The sequence below is a fragment of the Petromyzon marinus genome, chromosome 39, assembly GCF_048934315.1.
Source record: "Petromyzon marinus isolate PM22_M1 ecotype Great Lakes invasive population chromosome 39, UKy_Petmar_22M1.pri1.0, whole genome shotgun sequence".
In the NCBI taxonomy this organism is placed as follows: domain Eukaryota; kingdom Metazoa; phylum Chordata; class Hyperoartia; order Petromyzontiformes; family Petromyzontidae; genus Petromyzon; species Petromyzon marinus.
Window position 1 is genome coordinate 15,706,959 of NC_133705.1, and position 15,941 is coordinate 15,722,899.

At 49.7% G+C, this 15,941-nt stretch overlaps 1 protein-coding gene across 6 annotated transcripts in view; it reads left to right on the forward strand.

The window, feature by feature from the left end:
• The first annotated feature begins 1,517 nt into the window (after positions 1 to 1,517).
• HPS3 (HPS3 biogenesis of lysosomal organelles complex 2 subunit 1) overlaps positions 1,518 to 15,941 on the forward strand; it is a 63,745-nt gene continuing 49,321 nt past the window's right edge. Inside the window, exons 1-8 of one of the 6 annotated variants that reach the window (XM_076072945.1) lie at positions 1,518 to 2,061; positions 2,114 to 3,714; positions 8,272 to 8,573; positions 9,102 to 9,287; positions 9,482 to 9,659; positions 10,249 to 10,420; positions 11,034 to 11,116; positions 11,823 to 12,018. In XM_076072945.1, the coding sequence (XP_075929060.1) occupies positions 3,180 to 3,714; positions 8,272 to 8,573; positions 9,102 to 9,287; positions 9,482 to 9,659; positions 10,249 to 10,420; positions 11,034 to 11,116; positions 11,823 to 12,018 (1,652 nt within the window). In that variant the 5' untranslated portion in view covers positions 1,518 to 2,061; positions 2,114 to 3,179. Of the gene's footprint in view, positions 3,715 to 8,271; positions 8,574 to 9,101; positions 9,288 to 9,481; positions 9,660 to 10,248; positions 10,421 to 11,033; positions 11,117 to 11,822; positions 12,019 to 15,941 lie in introns of all 6 variants that reach the window. The other 5 variants (XM_076072946.1, XM_076072947.1, XM_032968219.2 and 2 more) reach the window with 5 other exon arrangements.

Sequence of the window (15,941 nt, forward strand, 5' to 3'; positions counted from 1 at the left end):
AACCCACTTCAGTTTATGTCGAAATTGAAAAGTAATTTCTTTAGAGCTGTTTTTTTGTGTTAAGTTTATTGTCCTTCCCCCGCGACTTCGAGCATGGTTGGCTACGTAAGGTGCGAAAGAAGCTCAATATTATGAGACGCCCTTTGCCAGTAACAAGATATAGTAATAGGTTTTTACCCTTTTAGCTGGCACAAAAACTGACACCTTTATACAAGGGATCATGTTTGCAATAACCACAACACAAGCAGTCAAAAATGCAAACAAGGACAGTGCATATCATTATCAGAGTTGTTTCTTTTTGTTTGCATTTTTGACTGCTTGTGTTGTGGTTATTGCAAACATGATCCCTTGTATAAAGGTGTCAGTTTTTGTGCCAGCTAAAAGGGTAAAAACTATTACTATAAGCTCAATATTCATACACAACCCCACGTGTTTCATTTGCGTGGAATAAATTACAAGTAACTTGTACAGCTTAAAAAGTCTGGAAGCAGAAATTACGGTACATTTGTATGTTTTTTGTTTACAATTTGTCACATGCGGGGACATAATATGCGTCTGAATATATATATTCTACTCCACATATACACTGGAGATGAGTAATGTATAACGTTTTCATTTTTTTGGAATATCATATTTCAGATTTTTCTGACCAGCGTCTGATTTATATTTGTATTTTCAAATTAAAACTTTAATAGTTTACAGGTTAACTTAAAATAAATATGTATATATTTTTATAGTTGTAATATTCATCATTGCATTTATTTATTTGTACCTCAATTTCCATCGGTTAGACAGATAACTCGTTAACATTGTTCATGCCTAGCACGTGACACCACGCCGTCACCCCACCCCCCCCTGCACAATAGGGGCCATAAACCAGTGGCACGCAGGAGAGGCTATGAGCTAAGGCCATTGCTGTGCTTAATCATACCCCCTATTGTCCCGAGGTAAGGCTATTCACACATAAGCCAGTTTTACCACTTAGTTTATTATCAGGATAACAAAAGGCAGCGGCTAGAGCTGCCAATTCCAAGCCCTTGGGGGTTTATTTAGTCCCGCATCAGCGCTGTCAAGACGAGCCATTGCCAGAAACGTTGCTTTATTGTTGTGAATAAATATTCATGTTCCTGGCAGCTATTCACGAATTCATGTGTTGAGTCGTATCGATATTTGTGCTTCTGCCCAACGCTTGCGTAGTCCATGGTACCATCACAACGTTGTCTTTATATATTTGCATCGCGTTATTTTCGTTTGTAAAAAAAATATACAGTACGGTGCATATTTTTTTCTGATTGCTTAGAATCTTTCTAATGTTATTTTGCATTTGTGTTTAAAATGTGACGATGAAGCTTTGTGCCAGAAAAGCGTCACGTGTGTAAACTAATGTAACATTGACTTACGACGACGTTGCAATGCTGTGGTGTTTTACAAAATGAGAGTCATTGCATTGCGATTGACATCACTCTTGCATAGCTATTATTACTATTATTAGGTAATGTTCATTGCTACCTAAAAGTCTTATTGTTCTTTCTTTTATAACTAATTGAATAAGTATCGATGATGGGGAGCACTTCGCCGGACGAGGGGGAAGGGCCTCGTGACGTCACTGGAGCGCTGCTGCTTTGTGGGAGGAGCTGAGCGCGGACACGCGGAAGTGGGTGGGCTCTCCCCACTCACTCTCCCCACTTACCCTCCCACTCACTCTCCTCTTACTCTCCCCACTTACCCTCCTCACTCACTCTCCTCTTACTCTCCCCACTTACCCTCCCCATTCACCCTCCTCTTACTCTCCGCACTCACTCTCCTCCCACTCTCCTTACTCCGGTGCGAGGCTCACCCGGCGTGGACAGCCGCGCCTTGCGATAGCATCGCACACAGCGAGCAGCCGGGCACAGCCTTAGGGCTGCAGCGACCAACGACTGCTCGTGGAGCTGAGAGTGGGAGACTGCTGGTGGAGTTGAGAGTGGGAGACTTCTGGTGGATTTGAGAGTGGGAGACTTCTGGTGGAGGTGAGAGTGGGAGACTTCTGGTGGAGGTGAGAGTGGGAGACTGCTGGTGGAGGTAACAGTGGGAGACTTCTGGTGGAGGTGAGAGTGGGAGACTTCTGGTGGAGGTGAGAGTGGGAGACTTCTGGTGGAGTTGAGAGTGGGAGACTTCTGGTGGAGGTGAGAGTGGGAGACTTCTGGTGGAGGTGAGAGTGGGAGACTGCTGGTGGAGGTAACAGTGGGAGACTTCTGGTGGAGGTGAGAGTGGGAGACTTCTGGTGGAGGTGAGAGTGGGAGACTTCTGGTGGAGTTGAGAGTGGGAGACTTCTGGTGGAGGTGAGAGTGGGAGACTTCTGGTGGAGGTGAGAGTGGGAGACTTCTGGTGGAGGTGAGAGTGGGAGACTGCTGGTGGAGGTGAGAGTGGGAGACTTCTGGTGGAGTTGAGAGTGGGAGACTTCTGGTGGAGGTGAGAGTGGGAGACTGCTGGTGGAGGTAACAGTGGGAGACTTCTGGTGGAGGTGAGAGTGGGAGACTTCTGGTGGAGGTGAGAGTGGGAGACTGCTGGTGGAGTTGAGAGTGGGAGACTTCTGGTGGAGGTGAGAGTGGGAGACTGCTGGTGGAGGTGAGGGTGGGAGACTTCTGGTGGAGGTGAGAGTGGGAGACTTCTGGTGGAGCTGAGAGTGGGAGACTGCTGGTGGAAGTGAACCTGGTCGTGGAGGTATAAATAATATTGGCTGTGGTTGTGGAGGTGAGCAGGTGGTGGAAGCATTGGCAAATCCATAATTGGTCAAGTTCAACCCGGTTAGCTGGACCTCAAGCTATTCTGATTTCGCATTTCGCCAAACCAGGTGGTGCGAGATGCCCTTTCTGGGGGTGTGAGACATGGCCAGATTTAATTAGAAGGTAAATCCTCAACACAAATTAAGCACTGGCACGTAAGTACAACTACTTTGTTTCATCAAATCCTATGCATGTATTAAGATTCTAAATGTTTTTACGATTGAGAACCAAAGGGGGGAGGGGGGTGGTGCAGGCTGCCGTAAAAGTTATAAATGTGTGTTTTTTGTAATATAGGGCCCTATTACAAACCTTGGCATTTTGGAATCTCCCCTCCCTTGCCCACCTGGGAAGTTTCTAGATCCACCTCTGGGTGCAGGTGAGCATGGTGGTAGAGCGTGAGTGGTGGAAGTGATTATGGTGGTGGTGGTTGTGGTGGTGAGCCTGGTGATTAGACGTGGACACAGTAATGGAGGTTTGCTGACCGTGTTTCACGTGTCTCGTTTCGTTATTTCCAGGTCACTCGTGCAAACGAGACTTCCTGGTCTCTTGAGTCCTCACCTGATTGAACAAAATCAACTTGTCAGCTTTCGCCAATGTTGTCATTTATTCTCGTGGTCTTTGCTAATCCTCGTTGTCTTCGCTAATCCTCGTTGTCTTGTTATCATCGTTGTCTTATCATCGTTGTCTTGTTATCATCGTTGTCTTGTCTCTCGTCGAGAGCAGACCGTGGCCATGGTGCGCGTGTACGGCTGCCACCCGTTCTGCGGGCAGGAAGTGCTGCCCGTGTGCGAGGAGCCGTCGCTGTTGGCTAGCGGCTCGCGCACCGTGCTGGCACTTGCCGCCACCAGGGCCCTGCTGCTGCCCGTGCAGCTCGGCCCCACCGCCCGTGCCCTGAGGCCCTTCCCGGCCGCGGGAGACAGTGTCACCGCCATGGCCTACAGCGAGACCGGTACGGGCCCAGCACACCCCCCCCCCCCCCACCCCCTGGCGAAAATCTATGGTGCCATGTGACTTGCAGTCATTTGGTCATTGGCAATGCCCATCGTGGTGAGGTATGATGAAACGACTCCCATGACTGATGAAGCCATGGGGGGGAGGCCTTCGTCCAGCAATGGATGAGCAAAAGGGGATAGTGACTTACACTTCGTTATGCTACCCATCCCATTGCTACCATCAAATATTCTCCTCAATCCTAAATCAAGACGTTGCATGGTGCTATCATGACGACCAACGCAGCTGCACAAATGTGTCCATTATGCATTGTTGCAAGCAGTAGACTTAAAATAATAAGGTTTTTCCCCTTTTTTCTGGCAACAAAACTGAAACCTTTTTACAAGGATTCATGTTTGCATTAACCACAATACCTGCAGTCAAAATGCAAACAAAAAATTACTATGATAATATATGCATTGTCCTTGAAACTGATTAGTCCACACCAAGGGACGGCTTTCTTTTGAGCCTCGACCCAATTGGTGCTCGACCAGATGACGCCAAAAGGCGTACAGCTCAAAGACAATGCACTATCAAAGTAATGAGGGCTCGGGGTTTCAAGGACAATGCATATATTATCATAGTATGTTTTTTGTTTGCATTTTGACTGCAGGTATTGTGGTTAATGCAGACATGAATCCTTGCAAAAAGGTTTCAGTTTTGTTGCCAGAAAAAAAGTGGAAAAACCCTATTATTACATTTTGGTACTGGCAAAGGAAGTCTAATGAAGCAGTAGACTTCTTTACTGGTGTTAAAATTGTGCATTTTTTCCCGCCTCTGCCTGCGGTTTTTCCGCTTCCCAAAAATAAAGTGTCCCGTTACGTTCCACTGAACGCACACACACGGCCTCTGCTTGTTGCTCTCCGGACCTGCGGTCACATTTAGGGGAAATCCGCATGTGACATGGGCCGAGTCAGAGCGCAGGACCCCCCCCCCCCTTCCCCCGCCGCTGAGATCATGGGTTCAAATCCAGGCAGTTTGCACGTGATTTAGACCAGTTGATCACATGTGGTGAGTCTGTTATAAATGAATGCGCAGGGAGGGGGGGAAACCCCCATCACGTAAACGTTGGTTTCACACTTCATTTGGCTAAATTATAGCTCTGTTTAACACGTAGGCTTTCACGACCAATATTATTCATAATAAAGGTTTTTGGGTTGGATCGTGTTATGTATAAATGTGTCGTAACCCTCCACCACCCCACACGGCCAATCAGCAAAAAAGTGTCACGTTGACAAAAGACAAATAGTTCACTACTTTAGCCCACCGGTGTGTTGAAGAGTGAATCCACAACAGATTGTTAAAACAATTAAAATTCCATATATCTCAGGAGTAACTAACAAATTAGCCCATGTTTTGCAAAAGCAAAACAATACAGTAAGATTTGGTACAGTACACAAAATTCAAAAACTAGTATCTTGCACTAAAGACGCATTACCTAAATTATCAACAGAAGGTGTATATCGGCTCAATGTTTATGTGGCAAATGCTATATTGGACAGACGGGACGTAACATCAGCATAAGACTAAAAGAACACCAAATAAATATTAAATTATCTCAAACACAACTGTCGGCAGTGGCAGAACATGCTCGTCAACAATGACACAATTGATTTTGATAACGTTGAAGTGTTGTGTAAAACTAATTATTACTGGCAAAGACTAATTAGAGAATCCATTGAAATTGAGAGAAATAGAAATAACTTTAATCGCTCTGACAGCTACAGGCTTAGTGCGGCTTGGAAGCATATTATTAAATAATACATATTACAATTCCTTATAGGGGAAACACATACTAATTAACGGATTACTAACATAGCATATAATCCCAATAACACACATTACAACTAATTACTAATCTACAACTCATTACTAATCACAACCATTGACTGATTACCAATCGATTATATAATTACAATACCCCTCCCTCCGCCTCAAATCACTGCACCTGAATTAGTTAAATGATGACGTCACCCTGCTGCTCTATTTATGACCGGGAGCAAGCGAGGGCTTTACTATTCTGGCGAATTGCCCGATGATGCTGGATGTAATTACCAGCAAAACGTCGTACTCCTCAAACTGTTAATGTTGTGGATTCACTCTTCAACACACCGGTGGGCTAAAGTAGTGAATTATTTGTCTTTTGTCAACGTGACACTTTTTTGCTGATTGGCCGTGTCGGGTGGTGGAGGGTTACGACACATTTATAAATAACGCGATCTAACCGCAAAAACCTTTATTATGAGTTTATAGCTCTGTGAATAAAATACAAATCTCGTTTTGAATGTACTGTCATGCGGCGGACGTGACTCACGGCGGGATGCTCCTGGCCGCTCCCCAACGTTTTTCTTCTGGGAGTTTGTCTCCTCCTTGGGGAGAGGCCGTTCTTCGTCACGCAGGGCTTGCGATGCTCTGCGATTGGGCCCCTCGTCTCACAACGTCGCCAAGTGCACAATTGTGAAAATGTAGTTGAGTTTTAAAGGCAAAAGGGGGGATAATTGTGCTCTTTGAAGGTTGTTAGATTTGTGTCATTTCAAGTGGGTGCCCGTTCTTGCGAAGTTCTAAAAGATACATTTTTGAATGGCTATTTAATATTTGATCATAAATCTAATTGGCATAGTAAGCTTTGAGAACATAAACATCAAAGAGACTCGGTCACGGTGGCAGAACATAAATCTAGTTGATAATTTACTCTGCATAAGAGATGCAGTGTTGTTTCATGTATTCTCAGTATTTAATTAAATAAATTGACATACTTTCATCCATAAAAAATAAAACATTTTTTTTAACTTCCCTTCAACCGCAATGGCGATGTGTTTTGCTATTTATATTCTCCGCAGTGATGCTAATGATCTATTTTGTGAATTCAGTATAAGATGTGTGCAATTAATCACTTGTGACAATGTTTAATCTTATAGCCTTTACACATGAAATCCACCCTCTTGAACAGCAGACAAATGTAGCATGTTTAACAGTTTCCTATAATAATGATATAATTTGCAGCTCTTTTGTCAATCCGCTGCTGGATAGAGGCCTCCTAATGTCGTATCGTTCACGGTAGTTCGACCATAATTCATTTCGGTGAATCGGTGCGGACTGACAAACGGTGGGCCTCGGAATAGTTCAGATATCGCTCGCCACCGATGTTAGCCACGGTCAAGGTACGAACTGAGGTCGTCGGATTGATAGCACAACGCGGTATCACGTGTGTCACCACTGCCTCAGCACGGTGCTTTCACGAGGTTTATTTCACGTTGAGGTTCTGATACTTTGTAGGTTTTCCCATCCGCGTTGGAGAGCGTGCGGTGTGAGTTTAGCTCGTCTTTGAACCCCACGGCAACTTAAACTGTTGGCAAGCGGCTTCGTGCCCTCTCCAAAAACCATAAACGAGCGCGGTACAGTAAATGTATGTACAGTAAAAATTGCGGCCGTTTTTAGTGCCCCGTGGGGAAGTCTCAGGAGTGACAAATATTGAAACTCCTTCAAGAACAACAGATTACATACACCGCACAGTTTGTTTTCGACCACCGAAAGGGGAAGTGTGCGAGTTGGTGTTTTGTTGTCGGGGATAAGTCACCATAGTGGCGGGTTTTTTAAGGACGAGGTGGTGACAAGTCGTGAAAAACACCGAGAAGCAAGCGCGGGACTTTCTACTTAGAGTAGGGTTGATTGCAGGCACGTGATGTGCCCTCAGCTCCCGCTGGGTAAATATCCCCGACCGTCTCCCTCCGCTGGAACACCTCCGTGACGAAACCGTAAACAAAATTCCAGACTTCTCGGCGCATCTTGTTAACGCGCAAGTCTCCCTCGCCACGCTCGCATCCTCGGAGTGATCACCCCCCCCTCCTCCTTCACGCTGTTCTGCCCCTTACCACGTAAAGAGCATCACATGTCAGAAAAGGTTTCGCTTGACAATGATTATATTTGAGACATTTACTTTAAATACCTCCGTGCACACCATGGACCTGTTTTTAAATGTGTTTCATTGTTTCGCCACGCGCATTTTGAAGTTCAGTCCCCTTGTACGGCTTGCATGTGAGCTGATCATTGGCTGGCACCCCCTCTTCACCAACCTGAGCGGATTATAGACACAAGCCACAAGAGTGCGATCGTGGCCACGCAAACCGTGGAAACTGTATTAAACCCGTAGAGACACACGTACGACCAATATTACGATTCATTATTAGGTTGTTTGGGGTTAGATCATGGAGGTATACAGTAATAACCCGACACCACCGGACAGCCGCTTAAATAGATTTGTCACGTGGGCATATGCGCCATTTGATTTGGCATATTTTGACGCTCTAATTTATTTGGCTCTTTCGTTATGTGTATGTATGTTGAACTTGGCAGCGTACATAGCGAGCCGTGCTAATCGGAGGGTGGTGGATTGGTTCCATTTTGTAAAATGACTTTATACCTACACGGCGATCTCGCCCAAAATAAACTAACCGCGAAACAACACGTCGGCTGTGAAAGCCCGCGTACAGAACTGTGGCACGCGTGTCACTTGCAGGCGACTACGTGGCCACGATCGAGAGCAGCAAGAGGAGCCCGCCGACGGTGCGAGTGTACGTCAACTGGCGCCAAACGTCGCCGCAGCACGCCCAGAGAGCCGGCACGTCCGCCGACGGGCCCCGGCCACCAAACGGCGACGACTTTGCCGGCGTGACGCCAGTCGGCCAGGCGGCGGCGGCGGCGGCGACTCCGCGGTACCGCGTGCGCATGGCCGGCCACGCGCTGTCGCGGCAAAAGCACGGGGCCCAGAGGTCGCCCTCGCACGAGTCGGCCACCCACGTCATCGAGATCAGCATGCAGGTGGAGCAACCGTGCCCCAGCGCGTCGCGGAGCCGCGCGGAGCCGCGGTCGCGAGATGTGGCGGCAGTTGAAGGGCTGCCATTTTTTTTACTCCGAGGTCACGGCGGCGGTTCACGCGTAATTGTGAATTCGAACAAAGTCCCCGTAAATTAGAAAACTGCGTCACTTTGAAGTGAGCGTAGAATGAATGCTGAGCATGAGACGTGTCCCCCTCTTGCCTTTCAAAATTTTGTGGTGGTTTGCCCCCCCCCAATATTCCAGCTCTTCTCCGTGAATCATTGTTTTTCCTGCACCTCAGCCTTGAATTCTACTAAAGATCACTCTGCCAAAATTGTAGCCGATGTTGGCCGTAAGCGGGAATCGAACTCGGCTCGCCGGGTTCGTAGCGCAGCGCTCTAACCCTCTCCGCTACCCCTCACCGCGCACAATACGCAACAAACACACCCAGAGCCGCTTCTGTGAGTCGGCGCAGTATAACGACCGTCGGATTTTGTGAAGTTTCATCCTGTTGGGAATTGTTTCGTGAAGGAGCAGCCGTTGTGCCTGGCGTGCTGTCCGACCACCGGCAACCTCCTGGTGGGAGCGGCAGGAAAGCGCCTCGGCCTATTCTGCCGCGTTGCCCACGTCCAGCGAAAGCTGCCGGCGCACGGCGCCAGCTCCGAAACGGACGAGTCCGGCTCCGAGCACGAGTCCTCCGACGGCACCGACGACCCGGTACGAGTTGGCGAGCGACCGGTTAAGTTGGTTCGCTTAGTTGGTTTAGTTCAGCGCCCGAGTTGGATTCCTGGCCACGGCTAACCTCGGTGGTGAGCGACCCTCGCTGAACCAGAGTGGTGAAGTGTGGTCCAAGCAACCCCTGCCCCATTTGACCGACCGAGCGCTGTTGTGTTGCTGCTGCCGTTCCGCAGAACCTCGTCGACTTTGAGCGATTTGCCGTGCTCACTGTCGCGTTTTCGCCGCTGGAGGTGGCCCTCTGCGAGAACTACCTGGCCTTCCGCTCGGAGATCGACGTCCAGGTCCTGCAAGTGGACATGGGGGCCTTTGCCGGCAAGGGCCTTCGCCAAGACGGCAGTCCCTCGGCGAGACGTAAGTGAGGCCCCGAATTCGGCCGGTGTGAGATGGTGACTAACCGGTTGGAGGCCAAGCGGCTACCTGTATGCATGAAATGATTGGGCAATCAAGATTGAACGTGTGCTGCTGGATCATATTGGGCAGGGCAGCCGGTAGGAAGTGGACACAAGCACGTTTTCATGTTTTTATGGAAGAATGGAGCACTGCTTATTCACCCATAATGTTCCATGGCAATGCATGGTGTGTTTGTACCCAATATTAGCCCAAAAGGGTTCGTTTTATGGTTTAATCTTGGGACATGTGGGTGTGACTACTGAACAAATAAAACATGAATTCTCCAGCATCTTCCCATATGTTCGAGGCATAATTTAGTATAAACGGTACGTCATGCAAGTAGATTTCCCCGTTACATTTTTTTTTACTTGCAAGTTTTAGTGCAGTCTTGACTCGCTTCCACGATCAGCACTGGACGAGGATTGCTCGTAAACCTCGACGGCAAAATTGCCGACACGTGTGTCACGGTGAAGCATGCGGTGTTCAAAGTTGAAGCCCTTGCTGGTGTCCCGATCTCTCACTCTCTCGGCGTCGGGTGGTCTCCTCGCAGCCGCCTCTACGCCCGGCACGGCCGCCGAGCTGCGGACGGCGATCGGCTCGCGCGAGGTTCCCTACCGCTGCACCCAGCTGCCCGACGCCCCCTTCCAGGTGGAGTGGGCCGGCATGCCAACCCTCATGCACAACCTGGGCAACTCCCTGCATTTCTCCTCCATCCTCTACAGGTGCTGCCCTGGCGTCACTCGTGCTGCGTTGGCTTTTCGCGGCCGTGCCACGCAATTTTTGTTTCACGGGGTTTGTGTTTTTTTTTTACTTAAACCAAAACGTCAGGTGTCAGAAATGGCGTCGAAAAGCCGTGTGGTGGTCGTTTGTTCACTACGACGATGGTGACGATGATGGCGATTGTGGTCAGGCGTGAAATGGATTCTGCCGCTGACCGACGCGTGAATCGAAGCGTGCGTGTAAGAAGTGATAAATCTTCTAATTGGGTGAACAAAATCGTTGCACACGCTTGATTCTGAACCCCAAAAGCGTGACTGGTAGTCAATTCACAGCGAGCCTAAATATTCCGCACTAGCTCACCGTTCGCTTTTGTTTAATATAAAATTCTACAAAGTAGGTCACACCTGCATATTTTTATTATACGAATCGTAGACATTTATAAACATAAATTGAAAGGTTTTTTTCTGTATATTTTGTCCATCCTCTCTCGCACACCCGCACCGTGTTTACACGTGTACATTGTATATCCTTGTTGTTGTTACTCAGCATGCCCGTGTGCATTTCACCCACGTGGTTTTGCGTGCGCTCTGCCCTTGGCCATACGTCTGTGTGTAGGAAGTTCGTGCCCAGCTTGTCCGCCCAGGCAGCAAGGGAAGATCTCCTCCACTCTCTGCAGCTCGTCCCCATCTACGTGCACAGTAAGCCGGGTTGCTCCCTGCGTTTAAACGCGTGCGTGCGCGCACGCCACTAAGCACTCGCGCTTGTATACGGGGGGGATGTCACCAGACTGACCGGTGACCAACATCGTCTCTCAAAGCTCACCGTGGGTTTGATGTGCTGCCATCTATTGGCCACTGTTTGTCGGTGGTGTCATGTTCTTTTTTTTCGCGCACATGGTGTGTGATTGCTTCACGATCCACCTACCCCCTCTCTAAATTGACGGGTTACAGGCCTACGCCGTCAAATAAAGTAGTACTACCGCCCTCTGCTTGACCTGGAAAGTCGTGCTGAGTCTTAGAGACTTGGACTTTTAGGAGGATTGTAGAAAACTGGCATGTAAGAGTGGGCGGGGGGGGGGGTAGTGCTCAACGCTCCACACAGATCGGCCAGGCGGTGAAGCCAGGCTCTGCCTCGCTCGGCTTCCGAGGACAGTGTCACCCGGTCGTCTTGAACTTGTCGCTTCGCGTTCTCCGCACGAGACATTCGCGAGGACAAAGCCGGGCTCGGCCCCGACCCTGTCCCGAGCGTGACCGCGTCTCTCTCCCTGCGCCGCAGACCCGTTCGAGGCGCGGACGAAGCCGCACTTGGCTGCCCCCCGCCTTCCTCCTCCCGCTTTGCTTCTGAGGTCGATGCCCTGACCCTGTCCCGAGCGTGACCGCGTTTTTTGTGTCTCCGCGCCCGCAGACTGGCACGAGGCGCGGACGAAGCCGCCGCTGGGCGGCGAGCGGCAGATGGCCGCCCTCAGCTGCTTCTTCAGCCAGTCGCGCGAGGGCTTCCTCTACGACGTGCTGGACAGCACGAGGCTCGTCTCGCACTACCAGTACTCGGCCGTGTCCCTGCAGGCCGCGCTTGGGACCCACCTCCTCTACGTCGTCACACGGTGAAACCGCGCACGATGCTTTGTTTGGGACCTGACAATGATTATATGGAAACTATTATTATTATTATTAGCACGGTTGGCTACGTACGGTGTGACGTGTGGTTCTTTCGAACGAACAAAAATACGCACGCGTGTGGCAAACCAAAAATATTATTTTGGCATAAATTTCCATTCCATTATCGGTAACGATAAAATGAATCACAAATGCGATGGTTTTATTTTACGTAGCGTCAAAATGCAACCGCACTTCCTTTGATGCTGTATGGAAACAGTAGCTGTATATTTATATTAATCGGTGGGTCAGGTCGTAGGCAGAGAAACAAAAGAGAGAGGTTTTGAACATTGGCAGCGAGTCGACAGCACGGACGGCTGAGGGACGCGACTAATTCCAGACTCCAGTGGGGGGGGGGGGGGGCAGCAGACGAGAATGAGCGACCTCCCACTGAGCAAAGTTTGACCGAGGACGCAAGCGGCAAGTCTGGGTCGCTGGAGCGGGCGGGGAAAACGTAACGCAGTGAGCCTGGACTTGAACAGTCTACAACGAGTCGCCCGCACGGACGGCTGGGGGATAGAGAACCCTTCAGTTATTGATTGCCCTTCTCTCATACCGCGCTGCAGCTCTGCTACCTTGACCACTCTGCACGTTCCCCCCGCATCTCCGATTTAGCACGGTCGGCTGCGTACACTGCGATTTGAAGCTCTGCATGCATACTTACATTCGACAGTCTTTGCCCTGCTATAAATACGATCCAGCAGCGGCTTGGCGGTGTGGGTGGGGAGGTGCGGACTAGATTGAGGAGGGGGGGGGGAGCAGAGTTGTGGGGGAGTTCGGCCCGTGGTGGACCTGCCTTCCAAACATGCGAAATCAATACACATTAGTTCCCCCCCCTACCCCCACTCCTTCTCAGCTGCTTATTGCACTCGTGACCCGAGACTCTCGCGGGAACGCGCGCAAATCGGCACATCCATCACCATCACAACGGCGTGGCACCGCTCGCTGGGGCGTTCCCCGCCACGTCTAATATTTCCAGGTTGTCTGGGCAACCTCATTATTACGCGGGGGGGGGGGGGTGGGCAGGGGGGGGTGATGCCTGTCCGTTAGTTCTGTGAACGCGATCACGGCCGAGGGGGAGAGTATCGAGCACGTTACGTGGCCGCGTTCCGTTGTCGGCGGCGGCGTTGTTGATGTTGTTGATGTTGTTTGTCGGTTTTTATTACCGAGTATTTTAGTTCCCCCTCCCAGCGATATTAGTCATTTTAACGAATCAGAATGTGTAACGCTCGCGGTATTCCTTCGCTCCCAGAGAGAGAGAGATTCAGAGGCACGGGAAACCACGGACAAAGCGGGAAGGCAGCCAGAAGCGGCGCTGACAATTGCCCAAGCTCTGAGGTTCTATAGTGGGATGTTTAACCAACCCCTTTCGTGATGCACGTGGAAGGAAGTCGAAGTACCCACGAGAAAACATATCCCTCGTACAGATGGAGTGCAGATGGCAATTGATCCACTTGCTATGCTGCCATACCCTGGCACACTGGGGGATGGCGTCCTCAACGCCCACCGGTCGGGATTTGCGTGATCCGCCAACCCTCGCCGTCCACCACAGTGCTGCATTTACCAGCCACGTGCGCGGCATGGCCACCAGGGCCCGGCGCCGTGCCATCGGTGTTGAGAAATTGGATGAAAGAGAAATGTCTGTTCAGAGAGCTGCTTTCCCAGTGAGCAGTGTCCTTGCTTGTGTGTCAGACAACATCGGTGTCGGTGACAACTTTTCTCAATGGAGGGCACACTTACATTTGTATGTTCCTAGGCATGTTGGACCACCTGCGTTCGACTCCCCCGGCATGGCTAATGTCGGTCGCGAGTGATATCTAAACTGGTCCCTGGTCCTCCTGTTCCCCAAACCGCGTTGACAGGCGTGGTCAAGTAAGGTCAAATAATTTCACGTGGCCAGTATGATGTGGGGGGGGTGGGGCTTCAGCCAGAAAGTGGATTGAAAAGTGGCTGTGGTTGTGACTAATTACGAGGCATGGACGATTCGCCCCGAACCGGCGGTGAAATTAACTGTGGGGACTCGCGGGGGGGAGGGTGGCGGAAGGGTGGGGGGGTGGGTCACTGTTCGAGTCAATAATCGATTCACGCAGGCCATAGATGCCTTTACCACGCGACGCACGACCTGTCGATCGATCAAACGTCATTCCACATATCTAGCGCCACCCAATAATATCGTTCCGCGGCCCTACACATGCTACACTCGTTTATACTGCTGACTAACTCGTGTTAGGATAAAATTCCTTGCGTATTTGCTTTGCTCGAAGTAAAAAAAAAAAGAAACGCCGCCGTGGCGGCGAGCACCGTTAACTCTGCATTCCAGACGCAACGGGCGACTCGGGAGACCAGAGCGGGCTCGTTTCAGGGCTCTCGCGAGACAACCGGCGGCAGAGCCTTTGTGCGGAGGAATAGCGGTTCGCGGAACCCCCGTCTCATTTTAGCTGGAGGGGTGCAACCAACCGATCTCCTCCATCCGCTTTGGCAGCTCTCCAGCCGTTGGCCGCACAGTTTGATTGGGGGGGGGGGGGGGGTGGGGGGTGCTGCTTCACAATATGCCCAACGGTTTGTTTTTACTGCCCCGAAATGGGTTTTTTTTTGTGGATGCGAAAAAATAATTTGACCACGCCGTTGTGTCGATCTTGCATGATGGACGAGGTTTCCGGAGACGCGGCGAGTCGAGTCTGAACCTGTCCTGGGCCTCTGCTAGGTCGGCTCAGCCTTAAATGAGAGAATGAGGTGGCCATGTGTGGTCCTGACCATTCCCCCCAGCCACTTCTGCATCGTGCCGGCCTTAATAGGTGCTCGCTAAAAATGGCCTTTGACTCAACACCTTCGTCTAAAGTTGGTAAAGTTACAGCCCTGCAATTGCTTGCGCACTCCACTGCCGGCCAAAGTTCCTCCTCTTGAAAGGAACTTGATCGAGCCCCACTTAGAGAGGGTACGCTTGGCCTACCCTTCCACGTTGGCCAGACGTCTTGGAAGAGGTGGGAGCAACCACACTTTGCCCAACCACACGTGACTTTCCAATCAACTAACTGTGGTTATAGCCACTCATACTGTTGGGTGGGTAGTGGCGTGGGAGGGGTGGGAGGGATTTAAATCTTTGTCCTCGTTGTTTAAACTGCCTCACCGGGAGATGGAGTTAAACCAACGGCCTGTGGATTGCAAAAAAAACCCTCCATTATATACTTTTCCTTTTAAGGCCACAGTCTTATTGACGAATCTGCGATTTCGTTAATATTTGGGGATGCTGCTGCCTATGCTGCTGCCCATGCAGCAGCATCTCCAAATATTAAAATCTGGATTGCAAGTCCAGTGGGCTTACAATTATTATACCCAGCAGCTTCACTCCAAATCGTCTCCAGCTGTGAACGTATTTCCAGAGTTATGTATTGGCTGTAAATGTATTTCCAGGGTTATGTATTAGCTGTGAATGTATTTCCAGAGTTAAGTATTGGCTGTGAATGTATTTCCAGAGTTAAGTATTGGCTGTGAATGCATTTTCAGAGTTACGTATTGGCTGTGAATGTATTTCCAGAGTTATGTATTAGCTGTGAATGTATTTCCAGAGTTATGTATTAGCTCGGTGGTTGTCTGAACTCGGGGTGCTTTTGTAAATTATTCTAATCGCTATTTTTAATGTATTAAAAATACTGTAAACATTCACAATAGTTTTTTGGGTCGGAGCGCGCAAGTAAAATATTCCTGTCGTAAATCCTCCACCAGCAGGGTGATTTTGAATCCTGCATAACTGCCTGATGACGCTAGTTGTAACTACCAGAAAAACGTCGAAGCAGATTGCAAAATGTGTGTGTGTAGATTGCTCTCCAATACCACACCAGTGACGCTGCCGAAGCTGTAATATGTTGGCCAC